At 40.9% G+C, this 22133-nt stretch overlaps 2 protein-coding genes across 3 annotated transcripts; one reads left to right on the plus strand and one right to left on the minus strand.

The window, feature by feature from the left end:
• Window positions 1-7514: 7514 nt before the first annotated feature.
• ppm1g (protein phosphatase, Mg2+/Mn2+ dependent, 1G) lies at window positions 7515-15986 on the minus strand. 2 transcript variants are annotated; one of them, XM_068588937.1, is made up of 14 exons: window positions 15847-15986; window positions 15377-15513; window positions 14589-14661; window positions 14250-14335; window positions 13065-13194; window positions 12707-12818; window positions 12010-12203; window positions 11552-11724; window positions 11306-11443; window positions 10477-10579; window positions 10212-10343; window positions 9880-10009; window positions 9600-9699; window positions 7515-9330 (listed from the first exon to the last, which is right to left on the minus strand). In XM_068588937.1, exons 2-14 carry the CDS (start codon window positions 15485-15487, stop codon window positions 9130-9132), a joined length of 1683 nt encoding a protein of 560 aa, XP_068445038.1. In that variant the 5' UTR covers window positions 15488-15513; window positions 15847-15986; the 3' UTR covers window positions 7515-9129. The 2 variants fall into 2 exon arrangements, with proteins under 2 accessions (XP_068445038.1, XP_068444952.1); XM_068588851.1 differs by having other exon boundaries at window positions 11552-11727.
• pdcd2 (programmed cell death 2) lies at window positions 13071-20447 on the plus strand. Its single transcript, XM_068589066.1, has 9 exons — window positions 13071-13240; window positions 16617-16827; window positions 17293-17401; window positions 17603-17656; window positions 17924-18112; window positions 18341-18490; window positions 18581-18681; window positions 18790-18903; window positions 19401-20447. The coding sequence occupies exons 1-9, from the start codon at window positions 13206-13208 to the stop codon at window positions 19575-19577; spliced, it is 1140 nt and encodes a 379-aa protein (XP_068445167.1). The 5' UTR covers window positions 13071-13205; the 3' UTR covers window positions 19578-20447.
• Window positions 20448-22133: the final 1686 nt, after the last annotated feature.

The following is a 22133-nucleotide window of genomic DNA, read 5'->3' on the forward strand; positions in this document are numbered from 1 at the left end:
TCTATATTTAATTCAGTCTTTATAGAAACCAAAGTGGTGTTCGAGCCTTACTTTGTCAGAGACTCCTAAATTGTTGGATGAAATGACCTTGCAGTTAAAAGTTGCTTCACAAAACCCTGGACCAATTGGAAAATGGGGTAAATTAAACAAAAAACTCTTTCCTAAAGAAGACTAGTTGAAGGGCTACGTAACAAGGTACTGATTCAGTCATGAACTCGATAATCCCGCTGGATATAGAAATATTAGGGTTTTTTATTTGCTGTATAATAAAGGTTATTTTAGGAAAATGCACAGCCACTTTACTCCTGCTAGATCCTGCATATCAATACCACAACTGCTTTGTTCTAATTTAACTCCCAAAAAGTGTACAAGGTTGCTTTTCTTGGTTAAATAGTTATAAACGATGGGTTCAGTCATAAGATATTAAATGCCTGTGATCCAAAGTTGTGCCCATAGATCTGTTGTTGCTTTTACTGCAACTGTGGTTTTCAACCCGGTCACAAGATGATTCAGCTGTGGAGAAGCAAGACTTATTCAATCACAAGATGGGTGAAAAATATCTATTTATATATTTGTCAAGTTCCTAAAGTAACCACAGTGTTGTATCTTCTTGTATTTTAGTGGACAACGCTCTTGATTAACTAATGACCCTTGATTGTCAGACAAGATACTTCCTTGTCCCTCAGTGCTACTGAACGATCTCTCTCGGCCTTCATGCTGGTGACAGCTGAACAGCTCCTTCATTGACAGCATGGAGGTAACAGCAGCAATATTTCTGAACACATTATAATGATACTTCTCGGTCAAGACATACGTTCAGTAATGACACAAAATGTCCTCATTGTAGAAGCTCATCCAATGACTGAGCATTTAAGTCATGTATACTTCCAGCTTTAACCAGCCCACTAGCATGCACACCAGTGGGCTACTCTAAATATACTAATGTGTACAACGAGTTGCTGTTTTTGTGAATGCACGATATGGACATTTAGAAAGAAAAGAAGCATCACATTTTCATTTATTCATTTTTTTTATGCTAAAAACAGCAAATACTTACTATGAGGAAGCAAATCTGTCATTTAAGTGATACTTCATAATGTATTTTTTCAGTCTGAAACACTGAAAAGCTAAATTGTGGCTGTTAAAAGCAGCATTTCTGGCTTCATTTCTGATGTTGAGTTATATCTTGTTCGGCTGCTGTTAGTGTAAAACAAAGTAATATTTCTGTGTGCACACCTGACGGATAATGGGGGTAATGTTAGAATAGGAACCAGTGTTTGAATGAGAGAGATAAAATATGTTGTTAGTGGGAAAAGGGCAAATATGCTGAATACACACTGAAATGTTATCAGGGAGTTAGTAAGGAGATGAATATAATGCTGAGAAAGAGTGAAAGAATGAGAGTGAAGAAATGTTTAGTTAGAGCAGCAGTATGTCCGCTGATCAGACAGCTGCTTGTTTCCACTTCTCTCTTATCGCTGACCGCACCCTGTGTGTGAGTATGTGACTGTGTGTGTGTGTGTGTGTGTGTGTGTGTGTGTGTGTGTGTGTGTGTGTGTGTGCGTGTGTGTGTGTGTGTGCGTGTGTTTTCCTACTGTACATTCTGATGTCCTGATATGTGTGTGTGAATCTGTTCCTGCAGGTGTGTTTGTGAACGATCAGTTTTGTGTGTGAGTTTCAGGTCTTGATTTGTGCTGCTCTGATGAACCCAAATGCCATTGACTCAATGTTTGTATTTTTAAATTTTGACTTAATTAAACCCATTTCAGGGATATTTTTAACAATTATTGTTGTTGTAATTATCTCCGCTAGACGTAAGCCTATGGAGAGGTTCAGTCATGCGTGCGATTGTATGAGTCTGTATGTCTGTGAGTGGGTGGGTGTGCGCCTCTGTGTCTGTCCACAGCTTAACTCACATTCTGTATTTTGGGTGCTCAGTTATATAGCTGGGTGCTCAAAAAGCTCTGCTTCTTTTGAGTTTGGAATGAGCAGGTGATCTTTGCAGACACACCTGGTGGAGATCTGCACTCTATTGAGTGCATCCTTCAAGTTGTTTCACATTTCATGTTTGTGTTTTGGCTCCTTTTTAGATTAGTTGTCGCAGCCTCAAACCTTCGCATAAAGATGTTTTTTGGATATGACTTGCTACTCTATATCCCTGGGGAAAGCCACATGATTGCTGTACAATCCTAAAGAACACTTATATTACCTTTTGGAACCTGAGTCACCCAGCCTGATTTTTGAAGTCTTTTTTTTTTAAATGTAAACTTAATTATCTCCGCAATCACAACGTTTATTAACTTTCTTTAAAGTGCTGCAATACTGAAATCCTTGTAAGACCGTACATATGGGTAAAAAAATAAAGTAACTGTTAAATTTAAGTACTTACGTAACATATAATTTTTTATTTTTTTTTAAACTGGGAAAAAAACTTTTTTTAAATACCACAAGTATTAGAACTCATTTGGGGTTCATATGACCACTTGAACATGGGGAACAAGAGGTACAGACCCATATGGGTCTTGGTTTAACCGGGCCTGAAATGATCCTGAAGTAAAAGAAGAGATAGAAAAAGAGAGGAAGTGGAGTGAAGAGCTGACAGGAAGTGACTGTGGGTGGAGAAGAAAAATGGGAGAACGGGTAAAAGAGTAGAGAATGGGAAGAAGGGGGGGGGAGGATGTAGGGAGCTTTCCTGTTTTTCCATCCAACATGATGTTGATGAATTACATATTAACACACACACACACACACACACACATACACACACACACACACACACACACACACACATCAAGGATGTGTCTGTAACTGACACAGTGGTACATCCTACCAATAATAGAACAGCTGACTGTGACATCTTCCTATATCAACTATGGTGTGTGTGTGTGTGTGTGTGTGTGTGTGTGTGTGTGTGTGTGTGTGTGTGTGTGTGTGTGTGTGTGTGTGTGTGTGTGTGTGTGTGTGTGTGTGTGTGTGTGTACAATGTATTGTTAATGTTTAAATTTAAAAACCTGAATTACAGTTTGTGTCCGCTTGGGGGCAGCACAAAATAAACATAATACTATTTTATACGTCGATGTTTTAGATGTCTTTTACTCTTTCAGCTGACATGGAGCAAGCATCTATTTTGAGTTTGTGTCCAGATGAGGAATTTAACTCCAGCATTCACTCTCTTTTACCTCAACTTTTGGTTTTTACCAAGTCCTGAAGAAAATATCTGGCTTTTTAGCAGTTGAGCTTAGGGAATGCATTTTATCAACGAGGGTCCTTATAAGTAGAAGTACAGTGGTAGTGTGAGTGGGTGGGTGTTAACTAGGTTTGAGGGTAAAAAACCTTATCATGATGAAGAAGTATTTTTTGCAACGTGTATTTTAGGGAAAATGGCAATTGTCACATTAAGTAACGCAACCTTATACAAGATAATCCTAATTGTGTGTGTGTGTGTGTGTGTGTGTGTGAGTGTGAGTGTGAGTGTGAGTGTGAGTGTGAGTGTGTGTGTGTGTGTGTGTGTGTGTGTGTGTGTGTGTGTGTGTGTGTGTGTGTGTCTATACGTGCATGGCTATATATGTGTGTTTGCATTAGTCTGTGTGTTGATTTGCTTGTGAATGAATGTTTTTGTTCTCTGTACATAAGCATTAGTGCTTGTGTGTGTGATCTTGTTTTAAGCAGAAGGATATTTATAACTGTAGAGACAAACCACCAGTCTGGATTTAGTCCCGATTGCCCCTGTCTGACTACTCTGTGTGTGTGTGCATGTGTGTGTATGTCATTTAGCGACCACTGGGAGTGTAGCAGTAGTCATCAAAGCATCTCATCTGGTTTGCAGTCTCATGTAAACACACACGCTGGCCAGGTCTAGTTGGACTCCTGTGGCTCTCTTCCACAGCCATCAGTCAGGTTTAAGCATCTAGAGACGGAAGCAACTCCCCCAAAACACAAAGCTGGACAAGGCAGCCATTGAGCTCCATAGACGTAGCCTTTTAGAACCATTTTCGTAGTTACTGCAGTGAAGAATCTGACTAGTACAGCTGCCTACAGTGAGTCATGCATCTTATTTTTGTTATGGCAGCCAAGAGCAAAGTCGTTTTAAATTAATTCATTATACAGCCGGACAAAATAGTCCCGATCACACAGACACAACCCCAAGTGTGTTTTGGCCTGTATATCTCTATCGATCAACAAGACAGCAAAAACCTAGACCAACAAACTTTACATGCACCACTAAAGCCAATAATCTACAGACAAGAACAAAAAAAACATATTTCCTGTTGAAGACAGGAATAAAATGTGTGTGTGTGTGTGTGTGTGTGTGTGTGTGTGTGTGTGTGTGTGTGTGTGTGTGTGTGTGTGTGTGTGTGTGTGTGTGTGTGTGTGTGTGTGTGTGTGTGTGTGTGTGTTTGATGACATTTTTAGATTCCAAGGACAGGGTGTGTTCCTCTCTTGCTTTCTATTGTTCCAGCAACACTGATCCTCAGAGAGCAGAGCAGCCACAAGGACTGTAGGGCAGCAGCCAATGGCAGGGCAGGACAGAGAGGCCCCGAGGCTGATGGGAACTTACATCTGTCCTTTTTTGCTTTCCTGTTTCTATGGAGATGTAATGTATAAGCCCTCTGCGTCTTCGTGAGAAGGACTTTGATCATGTGCCAAGGAGGGCAAATAGCCATTATTTGATTGAAATGGGGTTACTGTCAGGTATGTCTTCTTGACTGAAGATGTGGGAGTCAGTGGAACCAGGGGTTGTGCTTCCTGGTCGGGATGAAACCCTTCAGGCTCTTTGCCCTCATGGCACGTGCTACTAAAGCAGCATTATTGGTCCAAATGTCTTTGCTGCCATCTGCAGGACCTTCTGTCCGACATGGAACAAAGATTTGTCCAGCAGTGTTTGAGGAGCTATTGGATGGCTTGTCAAGACATTTTGAAACGGATATTTATTGAGCGCTCAGAATTAATGGTAATATATTTGGTGATCCCTTAACCTTTTCTCAGGTCAACATTTTTTAAGATAAGATAAAGCCTTCATTAATCCCAAGGGGTAAATTCAGATGTTGCAGCAGCACAAAGACATAAATTAGTACAGATGAATAGAGAAAAGTAAAAGAACTGAGTAAAAGTGTATAAAATGAAAGACATCTAAACTTGTATTATATACATAAAGTGCAGCGATCAGTGTTAGTGGAGTTTTGTTGTCCAATACTTCCCATCAGCCTGTAAGTTAGCTAAGGTCAGCTACGCATGAACGGCACAATTTAAAATAAATCCTATGAGTTTGGTTTTCTCCTGTTCGCATGAATCAATTATTGGAAGCCTGGTGTAGCCTCCAGAAGAATTCAGTTCGACAACTTCTCTTTTTCTTGTAATTTATTTCCTCGATCACAGGTAAAATAACAAGCTCTGCAGTTGCAAAAGCAGGGAGTCGTCCAGTCAACGCAGGTTGCCCGTCTAAAACAACACCCAAACAGCCGGAGGTTCGGCTCTTTAATACACGGTTTTCCGTCATCAACATATCATAATCGAAGTAACATTTAATTGGCTCTAAACTGTCAAGAGGAGGAGAATCCTGTGTTCTCATCTCTTCTCACAGAAAGGGATGTGCAACGTCCAGTCTGCTTCTCTAGTGTCAACATACTGATAAACAGGTGTGTGTGTTGAGGAGTGCAGGCGTGTGACTAAAGTTCCCTTGAGAACCAAACATTTCTAGACACAACTACAGCTGCATAGCTGTGTTGTACTGACCTCACTAACCTAATCTGAACTCTACTACATATGAACATGAAAGCATCTACAGAAATTTTAGATTTATATTATCACTCCGACTGAGGTAGGTACAGTTGAGGAGGTTACAACCATGTTACTGTCTTGTATTACACTTGATGAAGATAAGTTGAAGTTGAAAGAGCTATTGAATCCTTAAAACTTGCTGGCTAAAGACACCATGCAGCAGCGTTTAACAATCTAATCTAAACCTGCAAGTGTCAAAACATTTTTAAAGTAACTACTAAGACAACTTATGTTAGCTTAGTTAGTGATATCATGTAGTGAAGGTGAGGCAAAAGTGATTCATAATTTGCTTGTTGTTTTTGATCAAATAATGACATTACTTTGGTACTGTCATGGTAATACTTACTTGTTTTCTTTTAATGTCATAATGGAAACCAACAACAAACACATCAGGCAATTGCTTAATTTGTTTCGATACAGCCTGTGTGACAGTAATGCATTACACTGTAATGTCCTTCTACTGCGTTCATAACCCCTAGTCTTAATCCCTTTCCAATATGATGCACATGAAGCCATGGAGGCTGCACAACATCTCCTGTCCCTGATTTCAAGGAAAGAAAGAACCTCTAGGACAAAGGCAGGGACAGAGTCAGAGTCAGGTTATGTTATGGCAAACTGAAATGGCCAGGTAGACAGCCATGCACTCATATCAATGAGCCGGTCCAATGTGTCATCAGTCTGGTCTGTACCATGATGGCAGCAGTATAATTACGCAATTGTCAAATAACATTACGTATGCCTTTATTTAAGCTTTTTAGAAAGTAATCTGGTTAAGGGCAACTGTTGTTTTCTTTACTCTGGAACGTTTGGATGTGGTGCGCTCGCTTAAGCTTGAGCTTATAATAATTGAAAAGTAATATTCTTCTAAAATCATACAAGTCCTTCCCTGGATTCTTTAGGGGCAAGAAACGACTGCTAACCAGAGGTCAATGTAGACGTCTTTTGACCTGACTATGTTTTTACTGGCATCAAAAGTAGAAATGACACCACCCTCAGTGGATGAGTTGATGTTAATGGAGGCAGGCTTAGGAAAGAGGACTTTGTCTGTGACATCTAATGTTACACATGCAAAGGTATTTTATAGGCTGAAGCAGGCACAATGCCTAATGTGTAAGAATTTTGTCTAATGCCTTTTACATGATAAAACTGTCCGAAATTTCTTTTAATTTAAATGTAATTGTCGAGTCTACGAAAAACAATTTTTCCAAAATGGCGCATCTCAAGGACGGGTGGCTACTTTACAAAGCAGCAGGTTCATAATTACTGTACTTAAATGGAAAAAAATGATGTTTATTGTATCTGCTAACACAACCAAAAGAGGAACACATTATTTGGGGTCATCCCAAAAATATGTTGTTTAAATTTGTGTTTTCACTGGTGGAAGTGGAAGGAGAAAACTCTCTGCTGTTTATTTATTAAGAAAGAATCTTAATAAGCATTTTTGTTGAGTGCAAATATTTTAGATTCCTCGCCACAAAAATCTAGTTTCATAAGCAAAACTAACAATTTATTAATTTATCTTAAGCAGCATTTAAACCACTTTGGCTTGCATGATTATGTTTAATAACAATCAAAAATATTGACGAGCTTGAGTTGATACCCTTCTTCAAACACGATGCTGCATTCTGATTTACTCAAATTTAGTGTCTGGCATTAAAAAAAATGCATCAAAGATAAAAGCAGAATTTCACAGTAAAAAAAGGCACTGGTTGTTTTAAATAAACACATGAATACAGTTGTCGTTATTTAAAAAATGTATTTGTATGTACTTACATACTGGTGTCAAAAGAGTATGCACCAAAAATGTCACATTGACACAATTACAAAGAAAAAGCATTTTCTTTTTTATCAATTACAAGTATTGAAAAAACTATGTACAGAACAAAAGGGCATGGTGACAAGATAGTACACTAGAAACAAACGTACAGTCACACAATGTGGTTTTAATGAGGCTTCTGCAAAAAAAAGACAATTATTACTAACAGCTACACTGTCTTAGTGCTCTGAAGTTCAAATTGTATTTCCACTCAAAGAGTAACCTTGTGCAACCTCTACAGTTCAGCGTCTGGGCGTTTTCAGGGTGTGTCCCAAAAATGTTTTGCTTCAAAGAAATTAACTGCTCATAACTGAAGCATCAAAAAATAAACATTTGAGTGGAAATACTCTTTAAAACACATGTTCTAAAGATGATCTTAAAAGGTGTTACAATAGAAACCGGGAGAGCAGAGAAAGGTAGAGACGAGCTTAGTGTGGAGGGCCAGTCCAGGGCTTCAATCACCACCGAACTCCGGATGGACACAGACATAAAAGGAGACAAGTCTTTTATGTCTACGCCCGTTTCCCTGCTGTCAGATCCTACAGATGAGACGTACAAAAGCTCACAAAACCCTGGCCTCTTTACTTTGTCTGGAAATTTACAGATTTAAATTTGAGACACAAAGCAGGAATGGGGAAAAAGGCTGAAGGTGGTGATGTGTTGTTGGTGATTGGGCTGTTGTGTGACCAACCAGACTGAAAAAATGATCCTCACTAGTGAATGGGTGCTAATAGGGGGCGAAAATATAAAATGGCAAACAAGAGCAAATGGACTATTACTGTTAAACCTTCTGTCCCTCTTGCTCACTAAACTAGGGAAGCAACACATTCAATGTCACACTGGACAAACAAGTGCACTCTAGCTGCTTCAATTTGGGCAACAAATGACAATAATACCCCCCATACGATCCCCTTTTCTACAGTTAACTTTATGCAATGCAAATTTATCTGCTGCCATTTCCTAATTTGAGGATATGATTTGGTGCCAATAAAAAAGTAATTCATGTTTTTATATGGCACTTTGAGATACAATGAATGCCTTTTAAATCTGAACACAACACAGGTGTGCGGGTACATACTGCAAAACTGCAATGGAAATGCACGCGTCACTGTACAATGTGAACGCAATCAGAGGCAGGTTACTACGAGAGCCAACTTCAAACTTAAAAAAAAAGAAATGTGTGAAAAGATCTCAATAAGAGTGCAGTGAATGTCTGGTAGACTGGTTCGTTCTGAAGCTTCCTTACAGTTACAAATACATGGAAAAGTATGTGCTCGTCAACATTCCTCCCAGATGTTTTTGTTAAATTTAAGTTAACTTGTGTCCAGCTTGAGCGAAAACAAAGAAACTGGCGGGGGTGTAATCGGACAAATAACTATACCGATGATCTTAGTTCAGTCGTTCTAACATATAGTCATCTTAATAGCTGTTTTAGGGTGAATTCATGTTTGTCAGGTAAGGATTAAACAGAATGCGTCTCTGGGTAGCCTAGGACCAGCTGCTCCCCTGGAACCATTTCTCTTTGCCGTAACTCGTTAGTCGCTTTTAGCCTTTTTGCCATCGTTTCCGTTCTTCTCTGGCTCGGCTCCCTCCGCCTCATCCTGGTGCTTCCTCTTCTTCGTGTCGTCTAGCTGAGCAGGGGATGGGTGTGGCCGGAGGGTGATGATGATGCAGGTCATATTGTCACATCCTGTCCCGTCCCCAGATGTGTCAGGGGCCAAACAGTGGTCTAAAAGCTGTCAGGAAGACATATTGGGTTTCAAATTAAAGAGGCATATAGTACCATGTGGTACAGAGTCAATGTTTGGGAGTCAACTAAGGCTACAAGCTAAATAGCATAATGACTCACACAAAGACAAATAAAAGCTAAAATACAGACAAATAGCTTTTGAACAAATGTCCCATCATCCTCCATCGTATTGCTAATGGGGGTTCTCTATGAGAGAGTGTAGGGGATGGTTTTATGTATAGTAGAGTCAAGTGTGTATCGGGAGCCCCCTCTTACCTCTTCCACAATAGATGAGAGGAGTCTAACATTGCCGCTCTTGTCTGGTTTGATCCTCTCGCTGATGAAATCCACCACCTCCTGACTGCTCAACACATTCCTGCACACAACACATATGGTAACAGGGCTCACCAACAACTACATGACAGATAAAAAAAAACCTCACATGTGTTAACATGGTAACTGCCATGGAGACATTTCATATGTAAGACTAGGGGTTATGATAAATCTCATGAATAATCAACAACAGGGATAAAGTGCCATGAGCACTAAAACTCACCAGATGCCGTCGCAGGCAATGACCATGAAATCGTGGTCCCCGTTAAGTGTCAGAACTTTGACATCCGGCATTGAAGAAATCATCTGCTCCTCTGGAGGCAGAGTTTTGTTCCTTTTGTAGAAATGATCACCTGAAAGTCCAAGTTAGAAATGCATTCTGCTTAGACGGGGCTGTCATCTCAGAGGACAAGCGCAAGCAAACATTTTAGATGCCAATTTAAACCCCACAATTTAAAAAAAATTATTATAATTGACCAAGATCTTTTTTTGAGTTTAATTTTTGGGGTTTAAGTGCTTAAAAGACTAATCCAACGGTCACAAAGGAAGGCATACCTATAGCTCTGGAGAGGTTAAGTCCACCATTGACCCGTCCATCCATGGTCACTTTCCCTCCAGCATTTTTGATGCGAGCAAGTTCCACCTCGTCCTCTGGCTTGTGGTCGTACGACATGTCGACAGCTTTGCCTACAGCAACACAGCTCTTACATTTAATACAACAGTATTGCAGGGAGATGAAGTTCACTTTAAAATGCATTTTAAACATGTATTTGTAACACTTTCATTAAGGTAAAAAAGACACCAAATCAGTTGGACCTACCGCGCTCAGACACCACGCAGCGAGAGTCTCCAGCATTGGCCACGATCAGCTGTTTTCCTCGGATCAGAGCCACGACAGCTGTGGTGCCACTGTCTGAGCCAGGCTGTGAGTACATGAACATGGGAGATGTGATGCACCGTTAAAACCTCCATGATGTTTCATGCCAACATTAAAAAAAACAACTCCTCCAGCTCTCTAAAATGACAACCAAAAATCATGGTTAATTTTTCTGGGATCATGTAGAACAGGGGTCGGCAACCTGCGACTCCGGAGACGCCATTGGTGTAAAACGTGTTGCCTACAATGGTTTCAATATGACCAATTCTACCAATGAACATTCACCTGACAACACTTTGCCGTGTAATAAGACTAGGTCAACAATTTGTCAAAACTCTAGTTTGAAAGTTACCAGTTGAAAGATGTCAATTATTTTAGTGATCAATGTCTCAAAGTCAAAATCAACAGTTTTATTGATATGAAATGTGCATTGTTATGCCAACTTGACTATGCCACTCCCACATTAATCTGATACTAATCGCAGTCAAATCTATTGTTGTCCATGGATAATATTGTATCCATATTTTAACGTAGTGTGCTCGAAACAAACATCGGTGATCATCAGTATTATTAGTCTCCCCCAAACCTAAATAAATGTAAATTAATGTGAAAGCCAAAATTGTTTAAATAATTATATAAATATGTTTAGCCACACCCACAAGATGTTTTCACTGCAATTCATCTTCCAACACAACAGCTAAAAAAAAGTTACCAAGAAGTACAGTCAGCCCATATCCCCAACATTAGGCACAAGTCAACCTCCTGTACACACCTCCTCCTTGCCATCCATTCCAGGAAGGCACATCTCCTCCTCCTCCTCTTCCTCCTCATCTTCAGAGTCTTCCTCTCCCTCTGTATCCTCTTCTTCTTCCATCTCACTGCTGTCCCCCTCTTCCTCTTCACTGCCCTCCTGATTAAAAAACAGAAAAGGTGAGAATGACACTTTCAATCCTTTCAAGGCATCAGAATGAGCTTTCAGAACCAAATTGGTCAGTTTATTCTGGTTTTCTGCTCTGACCTCTTCATCACTGCCCTCCTCTTCTCCCTCAGATTCCTCGCTGTCATCAAAAAATTTGGATTTGGAATCTCCTCCATCCTTAGTTGACAAAGAGGAGCAGGAGGGACCTGCGTCTCCCCCTGGCTTACCAGCTTTTTCTTCTCCATTGGAGCTTTCTGAACCTCCACAGTCAGCTGCTGTCGAGAGGATGGTGGGTAAGTGCTCAGATAACAATGTTGTGCCTACTCATGAAGCCATGTCTACTCATTGTAACTTTTTTTTTTTAACACAACAGTAAATTCCTAAGATACATTTTCATTATTTGAGTCGGGAAATATTTTTCCTTTTTCACAAAAGGGTTAGGGTTAGGGTGAGGGTTAAATTAAAACGTTCTGCAATTAGATTTAAACTGGAACAATAACGCAAGACGTGCTTTATTGTCAGCTTTTTGTACTTTGTCCTTAATCTTCTTTCCGTACCTGAACCACTGCCTTCACCTCCTGTTCTCCGACAGGCTCGCAGCTTCGACCCGGATGCCACCGCTTCAACCTTTTTCATCTTCCCATTGCTCTCCTCTACCTCTCCATTTATCCCCTCCTTCTGTCCTTTCCCACCTTCCTCTTTGTTTCCCGAGGCCTCAGCCTGCGAAGAAGCTGCTTTCTTAGCAGCCGCACTAAGTTCAAAACACAAATAGGAGAGAAACAAAAGAGAAGCCAACCACATGAGCGTTAAACTTTAACAACTGTTTTAACACAACAAAGAATCTGGTTCAGAGTTACTAAAGCCAAGAAAGAGGTTTCTGGCTTATAGTTGTTTTATTAATTCTTTAAATTAAAAAAATGCAGACTACATACAAATGTGTACAAAGAGAAAATCAACAATGTAGCCAATTAATACTACCACTACTTTCTTTATGTGATGTATGATTTACGTTCAATAGAGACAATACATAATACAGCAAGGTAATCAGTTTTATGTTAGTTAAACAGCCAGAAAGACATGACGGTTACAAAAATATGCGATTACTGTATAGGTTGACTTGTTTGACGTCACCTCTGCATCCTTTTCGAAAAGGAACATTTGCAGGAAGGTTTCATCAGCTCAAACTACACTTCTTCGTTGCCACATTGGTGTTCTTTTTATAAAAATTCCAAATTAAAAAAAGTAATTGACTACCTGATGGCAGCTGCATGCTTGACCGCATTGAGGTTCTGGCCATAGCGTACCAGCAGCTCCTCTATGGTCATTGTGGCTTCCTCATGGAGTAAAGCTGCCTCCTCTGTGTCCACTGAAAGGAGAGCAGAAACATTTAGATGTCGTCATAATAATTACGATTTGATATCCCTGTAATACAACTACCTAAAGCAAATGTGCATACACGCCAGGATGTTTGTATTCTTCTGCTGAATGCTGAATATCCTGTGCTCAATGCCAATACACTTGTTTCTTTGTACTATTTAACATGAATGTATGTTTCTTACAGTATAGACATCAAACATGACTATATACATTGCATTGTTAGGGGTGTACTTACAATCATCCTCCTCTGCCACTTTTGCAACGGGCGGCGGCTCAGTGGGACGCCCAGCAATCTGGACGAGCTCCTTAATGACATCCTCTGTGGTCATTCTGCTGTCGATGGCCAAGAAGGCATCCTCCAGAGCCTGGAAACATCATGCAAAAAGGAAGGTGTGTCAGTAAAGGTGAAACGTAAGTGCAATATTGGTTCACAGGAATCCTGTTGAATCACATTATATTAAAAAGACACAGACACGGGCAGAGTGTCGGCTTGATGCAGCCAAATGTGAGCCAGCTTTGGTCCATTTCATTTTGGCCTTATATGGCCCAGATTCAGCTGTTACAGAGACAGGCCTGTTCTGGCTGAGATATGGCAGCCGGGTTTATCGGCAGCCAGCACTAAAACAGGTTCTGGCTCATTGGTGGCTGCCGAATCTGGGTTGAACTGGGGAGTCGTTCATCTAAAGTCTCGAACGAGTTGGCAACCGGACCTAAGACGTTTCTTCTGGCGTGCCGGGTTTTGGCATATGATGATTGCACCGGTTATTTTTCATTGTGGCCCAGTGACATCAGTCAATATTGGGAATGTGTATTCGGCCCGATTCTGGGACGCCATTCATCCCAAGTCTCAGTTGATTCGGCAACCAGGCTTTAATGTGACTGTCTTAAAAATTCTTCTGCCTTGATGAGTTTTATGCTTCACTAAGCGAAGCTTCCAAACATCAGGAGGATGGCACAGAGGATGCCGGTGTTGTTTGGCTCTACCAACGTGTTTGAGCAGACGTTCAGTGTGATGAACATCAACAGATCTCATTTTACTGATGAGGACCTCAGATCTATCCTGAGAATTGCCACAACCATACTGACACCAAATGTTGATGCACTGGCAAAGAATGGTGACCAACAACACTGTTTCCACTGAAATTAAATTTAAGTTTTCTTAATTTTGTAGTTAATGACTCTTACTTAATAGCTTTTACTAATTAGTTGACTTTAATTAGTTCACTCAAACATCTATCTCATATTGGGTCGGCAGTCAAATTTTAAAACTCATTGTGGCCCTCAAGCCCAAAAGTTTGCCCACCCCTGCTGGGCCCCCACCTAATTTGTAACTGCCACAGTCGAGCAGCAGGCTCGGCAGGTTGTGATGACATCTGCTCCGTCAAACTTGTTTAAGAAAGGTCAAACTATTGCATCTCACCTTTTGAAGTTTGCCATCTTTGTAGGTCTTCTGCTCCTTGATGATATCAGGAAGATACTTTGAACAGTACAGAGCCACCTCCTCACCTGAATGGTACAGCAGGTTGAATAAATTATCATGATAGGTGGTATACAAAGATCTCAGAGGTGTACAAAACCAAAATTAAAATAGGGTAAAATCGTCAGAAACACATCAAAGAAAAAAGGGAAGCAAATATATGGGTCTCTTGCTGCTGTTTGTGATGCCAAACACAAGTTTTTAAAATTAATGTTAAGTAATATGCTCGACATGCTACAATGTATCCCGCAAAATAATGAATGGACAGTGTATGCGCCATACCTCCATGTCCATCATACACAGAAAACATAGCTGTCTCCTCCCCATCAAACTCTGGGATACAATTGTGAGCATCCTGTGGAACAACAAACAGAATAATGCACATTAGAATACAGACAGCTTGACAGTTTACAAATCAGAAATCTCTCTTATAGTAACAAAGCAACCGGTACATTAAGTAGAGACATAAATGATCTTCACTCATTTTGTAAACAATTTAAATACTTATATTGCTCACCTAACTTCCATCTGTTTCAAAATTTCTTTTAACTATTCATGAGCCTTGCATTGATTATTACACAGATCCGTACATGTATCTGGTAAGCAACATTACCAGTTGTTGTCTTGTTGAGAGCTGGTGTATTCCTGCTAAGCCGTTTTTATCATCACAAATGGCATAATAGAATAAGGCAACGGCACTGCATTTCCAAAATGTAGCATGTTGTAATATACATATTTTCTTATGAGACCAGACAAAGAGTCAAACAGCATGGATCAATTATATGCTCTTGTGTTGTGGGGCAGTGAATACAATGAAACCCAGAAAACAAAAAACTATGGATTTAATCCACCACTGCAGCTGATTCTCAGAGACAAGATACTTAAGAGGTGTGACAAACTCAGTTTACTGTGGTAAGATCACAACCAGCTAGCCCTGTGCAAACAAACCTCTCCAGAAAGAGGCCTCAAACCCCCTCACCCCTATCCCGCCATTTACAGCTCCAAATCGAATTCTCTGTTTGTTGCATTCAAGAAGCGGCAACATGGTCGTCTTTGATAGTCCGCCTCACCTCCATGGAGACGCGCCAGCCCTGCATGGCAGAGAAGCCGTAGCTCATGTTGCCGTTGCCGCCATCGGAAGAAGTCTTGGTAGTGTTAGGTTGCGACAGATAAGCCCCCATGGTCGTCAGATACTATGGCTTCACACCTGGAAAGAAGATGACGTGAGGGGAAACGTCACATTTGAGCTCCACAGACAGAGACGCGAGCCTTTTCATTTGTCCCACTTCAACCCGCCTGCTAGCTAGCTAACGTTAGCAACAACACAACAAAAAAGTGAACGCGCTAGCTAGCATCATGCTAACACAGCTAAACTTCCAGCCCTAACCTCTGCCCCCCCCCCCCCCCGCTCCCCGCCACACACACACACACACACACACACACAGACACGCACGCACGCACGCACGCACGCACACGCACACACACACACACACAGTTGCGCAGTTATGGACAGATCAAACACCTCCGAAGCTTAACTTACCTCTTCCGACAGATCAGGATGAGTTTTATAACCGTGTTCCGAGGAGAGAGCTTCACATAGATGAGATTGCACGTGTGAAAGCAGAAGCCGCTATCAACACGGGCCGAGCGAGGAGAAGCAGGAGCTGTGGAGGAAGTGAGCGCACGCGCACCGCACGTCCCTTTCGTTCGAACAAGGGGGCGTGCCCTAGACATACGTCGCGCGTCATGATGTCAGGTTTTCTTTGTATCGATTTTTTTTAATATATCAACGAACAAGTACTTCAACAACGTGCAGATGAAACAATAATACAAAACATCACAGTAATATATTCAAGTAATATAGTTTAATCAAACTATTTTTTGTGTGCAGTGTTGGTGCTGGTAGCACTCCTAATTTGTACCCTTTCTACCAGTAGATGGCAGTATACGTGTATTTAAACCATATATTTGCCTGTGTCTTTGATACTGGTGTATACTTTGTATATATATATATATATATATATATATATATATATATATATATATATATATATATATATATATATATATATATATATATATATATATATATATATATATATATATATATAGTGACTTTCTTGCAAAAATGTTCTGGTTTAAAATCTAAACCAGTGAATCTGTCGTATAATAAGTTTGCGGAACGGAACACCGTATAGCCAGTGTTTCCTTACGGACACTTTACTGAACTGCACTCGCATTGCATGTGTTGTTGTAAAAATTCGTTTCTTTTGGATTATTTATCTTAACATATTCCCGTGACATACACAGGAACTGCTCCGATATGGCCGGGTATCCCAGCCGGTCCTCGGCGGAGGTAGATCTGGGCTTCCTGGAGGAGACGGAGTCGTGGCGGCTTCTCTCCCCGCAGTTCCCCTGTAAAGTCGGTGGGAAACCGGCGTGGCTCAGCCAGACAGGCCTGCCCTCGGTGCCCGAGCTGGAGTGTGAGATATGCCGCCTGCCTATGGCCTTCCTCCTGCAGGTTAGTGACCACGCTGCACGCAGGTCAGTGATCATGTCACCGTGATGGGGGAAATGAAAAGCTGGCGACAGTAGTCTCGGTACAATACAGTATACGTGTTGACTTTCTTGTCTCCAGATGAACCTCATCCAAAAAGTAGCGTTTGCTGGGTCTTAGTTTGTCTTTATTATTTAAGACAGTATAATCAAGACCGGAGGCATCATAGTAAAAATATTGTAGCCGTGTATTCGCAGATAGAAAACACACTATGAGGGAAATTTGAAAAACCACGTGGGATCAGAGAAATCCTAAATATAATATCAGACATATTTAGACCCAACTTCTCTTAAAGTAAGACGTAACCCCTAACTGACAATTGTACTCACCCTAATCCTGCCAAGTAGTTAACTTATCTGTCCCTGTCAAAACCCCATTCGTCCTACAACTAGATAAAGTACGAATGTGTGCTCTCCATCATTCCTGCAGGTGTATGCACCAATTTCTGGTCAGGACCGAAGTTTCCACAGAACGCTCTTTCTGTTCTGCTGTAAAACTAGTGAGTGCTACATGTGCAACGACAGCCGCTGTGTCAAAGGTAACCTGTCACCATTATTGTTTCTTTAATATTCTCATTTGTAATGTTTGTTGTCAACAGGACTCTTTGACCTTTTTGCTCTGCTTTCTATTCTTCTCAACCCTTGCCCACATCCTCCCCACATTTAACACTGAACTTTTTTTTTTAATTGTATTTTTCCATTTTTCTGACCGTTTGTGTTCTCTCCTTCTTTCCTTTTAGTTTTCAGGTGCCAGCTACCGAGGAGGAATGAGTTCTACTCCTACGATCCTCCAGGTTAGTGTGTTTTGCAGGATGTCAGTAAAAGTATCATTTTTTGTCAGCTCCAACTATAATTAAGCCAGAGTTGAGTTAAGAGGTTTCATTTATTAATTTGTATAGTATATGTTTAGTGAGCTGATACACAAGTATTGGTACAGTATGGTTGGTATGATGTAATGTACTTACGCAAACTCGTAAAGGTGATGCTTTTTAATTTTTGAATTCATAATGTATTTCAGTGACTTTGCTTTTCTATGATTCCTTACTTTTTCTCTTCCTCAGAGGATAAACCCTCCAGCGATGGCGAACCGGACCACAGCGTGTTGTCCGTCTCTGGAATCAAACTATGCTGGGTGTGCGGTGGTCCCGGTAACAAAGCCTGCTCCCGCTGTCACACTGTAAACTACTGTGGAAAACACCACCAGACCCTTCACTGGAAACACGCACACAAAAGGGAGTGTTGCACTCAAGGTGTGTGTGTGTGTGTGTGTGTGTGTGTGTGTGTGTGTGTGTGTGTGTGTGTGTGTGTGTGTGTGTGTGTGTGTGTGTGTGTGTGTGTGTGTGTGTGTGTGTGTGCGTGTGTGTGTGCATGTTTGAGCAGTTATGTTCTTATTCCTGGTTGAGTTTAGAGCAGAGTTTTTCAATTCTTGCCACAAGGAAGACTTAATGTCTCCGCTGTGTCTTTGTCTGTCTATACAGAAGCATCCATTGTTACAACTTCAACCTTCCTCTTCCCCGAGTCTGAGCTGGTCACTGAACCTGAGGAGGAGGAGGAGGTGGAGCAGGAGGAAGACACAAAAGAGGATGAAGAAGAGAAAGGGAGTGAAGATTGTGCCTCCTTAGCAGACGGTGAGCCTTCAAATATTTCTTCTAACTATAACAACATTGGTCACATGAAGTGGTTCACTAATCTCTTCTGACTGACCGTTCTCTATTCAGCCCTGGCAGAGGTGGACCTGGAGGAGATGGCTATGCATGAGACTGAAGACCACAAAGTCTTCCAGCGGTTTAAAAAGAGGATTGCGCCAGAACCACACCAGGTTAACTCTTGACTCGCATGGAAAAAGACGTCAACACTGACGATGTGAAGTTAGAACGATCTTCCACAGTTCCCTCTGTGAGCGTCTAAGTGTTTTGGTTGTGTTCAGGTGGTGCGTTACAGTCGAGGGGGCTCCCCCTTGTGGGTTTCTTCTCGGCACATCCCTTGTGATCAGGATATCCCAGCATGCACCTGTGGCGCCAAGAGGACTTTTGAGTTTCAGGTAGTCCTTTCTTCCCCCTTGATCTTCTCTTTTACTGGCTTTCCTTCTTTCTCACTTATCTTAAATGCCAGCATACTATTATTCTGTACCAAGTACATCAAATTGTGTGTGCAGGTTTGTGATAAACGTGCCAAATTAAGCTTTACTTTATTATTAGTATTAACTAAGTGGATCAAGTATTTTAGCTGTGGAAAGGCTCTGAAATGTCCAAAGTTCCCTCAGAACTGGACCAGAGGTTTCTTTCCACAGTTCAATAGAAGATGTTTGTGATTATTACTTATTTATCGATCCATCCATCCATTTTCATCCCATGCTTACCTCTCACCTGCAACATTTGAGTGGTTTAAAAACTTAAAATATCATGGTGGTAATGTGCCAACATGCAATATGTATGATATAAAACACTAAATATCTGAAAAGGTGAAAACGTTTTTGTTTGCATCAGTGTCTGAGTGTGTTTTCATACACATGTAATAACCATGTGTGTGTGTTTTTAGGTTATGCCACAGCTGTTAAACAGTCTGTGTGTGGACTCGACTGGAGCCAGTATCGACTGGGGGACACTCGCTGTCTATACGTGCTCTGCCAGCTGTAACCATGACGACCAGTACTGCCCTGAGTTCATCTGGAAACAGGACTTCAGCTCAGATGACGTGCAGATGAAACCCACATGAGATCTTCCTGCTGCTGGACGGAGTTCAGGATGCACGTGATAGCTCAGCAGTGAGGAAGCTGGTTTTCACTCATTGGGATGTCGCGCTCCATTTAGTAGAATGAACATGTGCTGCTGCTCGTCCATCTGATGATGCACAGATCAAATTAAAATCGGTGTGCAATTAAGATGGCCGAGAGAAGAATCTTTCTAAGACCATCAAGGACAATGAAGGTGTTTTTGGAGAGCACAAATTCTCCATCCGTGTTAATTGTTCTATTAAAAGTTTAGACAGGAATTCTAGTTCTGATTTCGCATCACTTCCAAATATTTGAGACATTGAACGTGACTACTGACGGTGGCAGGCATCAGTCATGTGTTAGGACAGCGGCAAGTCTGTGGCCGGCATTCCCTCGTTTGGCACCTCTGGCATGTTAGTTTAAATGTGTTATGCCGTCTCTTATCGACACTTTAAATTGAATATTGAATTTAAATTGAATATTTTTGTTGAATTTGACCCCATCCTTCTTTTCCTTAAGCCTACTTTTTAAAGGACACTTTTTGTTAAAATGTTACTGTCTCCCGAGTTTCCTCCGAGTTTGCCACAACGTGTGCATTGTTGAATAAAGAATACCAAAAAGAAGCTGCTCAGTTGAATGAGTGGAGCCACATTTTCTGGGAACACCCATTGTTACGACGGGTCAGCTGCCGTAACTCATATTTAGGATTTTAGTTGAGTGAACTGAGCCTGCGTGCTTTGTATATGTGATATGTCCTTCAAGCAACCTCCCTGTACTTTTTTTTATTTCTCATTCATTTTATTTATGTACGACTTTTTCTTTTTGTTTGCTAGTATTATAGTTAACAGAGACATTTGTAAACCACCTTTGTGATAACCATCAACCTCCTTTGGAATAATTAAGCTGACGTCAAGTCAGCCTGGCACACAACCTGGCACTCTGTGGTAATCATCAGAGTGGCAATCAGCTGACAGTCTGAGATGAACAAGACGACATCCTCAGCTGACAGAATGGAACCTAAGAAATTAAAAAAATATTTAGAAAATGACCAATAAAAAAGTGGTTTGATAAAATGTCAGTGGAAGTTGTGTTTTCAATTATAGAAGAAAAGTGAATAAAAGAGGGGACACACTCCTCTGACTAGTGGCAATTATCTGATAACTACTGGCACATCTCTGACTGGTGGCAATAATCTGACCCTGGTTGTGACAAGTCTCTGACTAGTCAAGGCATTTTTGTGAGAACTATTGTCAGCTTTAGGCACCTACTGACACCCAACTACATACAAGGAGAGGACAAGTGGAGATTTTATCCGACTTGTATTTTAAAAAACAAAACATTCTAACAAGTGGTCGAAATGAGTTGCCTCCGTAGGGCGGCCGTGCTCAGCCTTAGCGATAGAGTAAGGAGCTTGGACATTAGGAGGGAACTTGGAGTTGAGCCGCTACTCCTTGAGTCAGCTGAGTTGGTTCGGCCATCTCATCAGGATGCCTCCTGGACGCCTCTCACTGGAGGTTTTCCAGGCACGTCCAACTGGTAGGAGGCCCAAGGAAGACTCAGGACATGCTGGGGGGATTATATCTCTTAGCATGAGCTGGAAAAGTTACGAGAGGGAAGCCTGGATCGGCCTGCTGCCACCACACCCTGAACCCAGATTAACTGCTGACGAATGATGGATGGATGGAAATTCTATCATTTAGACATAACCACTTGTCAGTGTCAGTTGGCACTCTGCAAATGCCACGAAAGTGGAAAAAAACTAAAAAACGATTGTCATTCCTTATTGGAGCTATGACTATTAAAGTAGGCTTAATTATTAATAAAGAGTGTGATTGTGTTCCTTTTTGTTTCAAAACTGCCTAAATCATGTTAGTGGAAGTATTTCAAGAAGTACATTTCTAAATAAACAGACATACAGGTTCAAGCCAACTACATAGTTCCAATTATTTGCACCATTGCTGAGTTATATTTCCCATGTGATTTTAATGGGTCCTGTTTACATTCAAGGGTTTAAAATCTACTAAAAAAAAAAAATGTTGAAATTAGAATCGATATATTCACTGTTACACTCAAGAGAGGTGTAAGTGTTCAGGTTTACCTGATAAACATTATTCCAGTGTTTAGCTGAGACTAACCGGGCTGTCTCAAAGTAAAGTCTCATTATGGTGGTACAACAGTATGCTCAAATAAATATAAAAAGGGCTGGTACATTATACATATATGTGTATATATGTGTAATATTATAAAGTGAAATGTAGTAGTAGCAAAACAATATTCAGTAGAATTCAGCAGTATTGCATATTGTAAGTATTATCTATTTATCTGTACATTTAGGTATTGACAAAAGAAAAAAACACAGCTCCTCAAATGAACTTAAATCCATAGTATGATCATAAAACTGATTTAAGGCAGCTGACTGGTTATCACAATGGGTGTTCCCAGGAAATGTGGCTCCACCCAGTCAGCTTCTTAATGGGTGCCACTCACTTGCCAGACTTGCCACTAAATTCTAAATTATCACATGACCGAAGCCGTTTACTTCCTGGATGCACCATGAG

Source organism: Clinocottus analis, unplaced genomic scaffold (assembly GCF_023055335.1).
Source record: "Clinocottus analis isolate CAN_PGR_092001 unplaced genomic scaffold, fCliAna1.0.p SCAF_1, whole genome shotgun sequence".
Lineage (NCBI taxonomy): Eukaryota > Metazoa > Chordata > Actinopteri > Perciformes > Cottidae > Clinocottus > Clinocottus analis.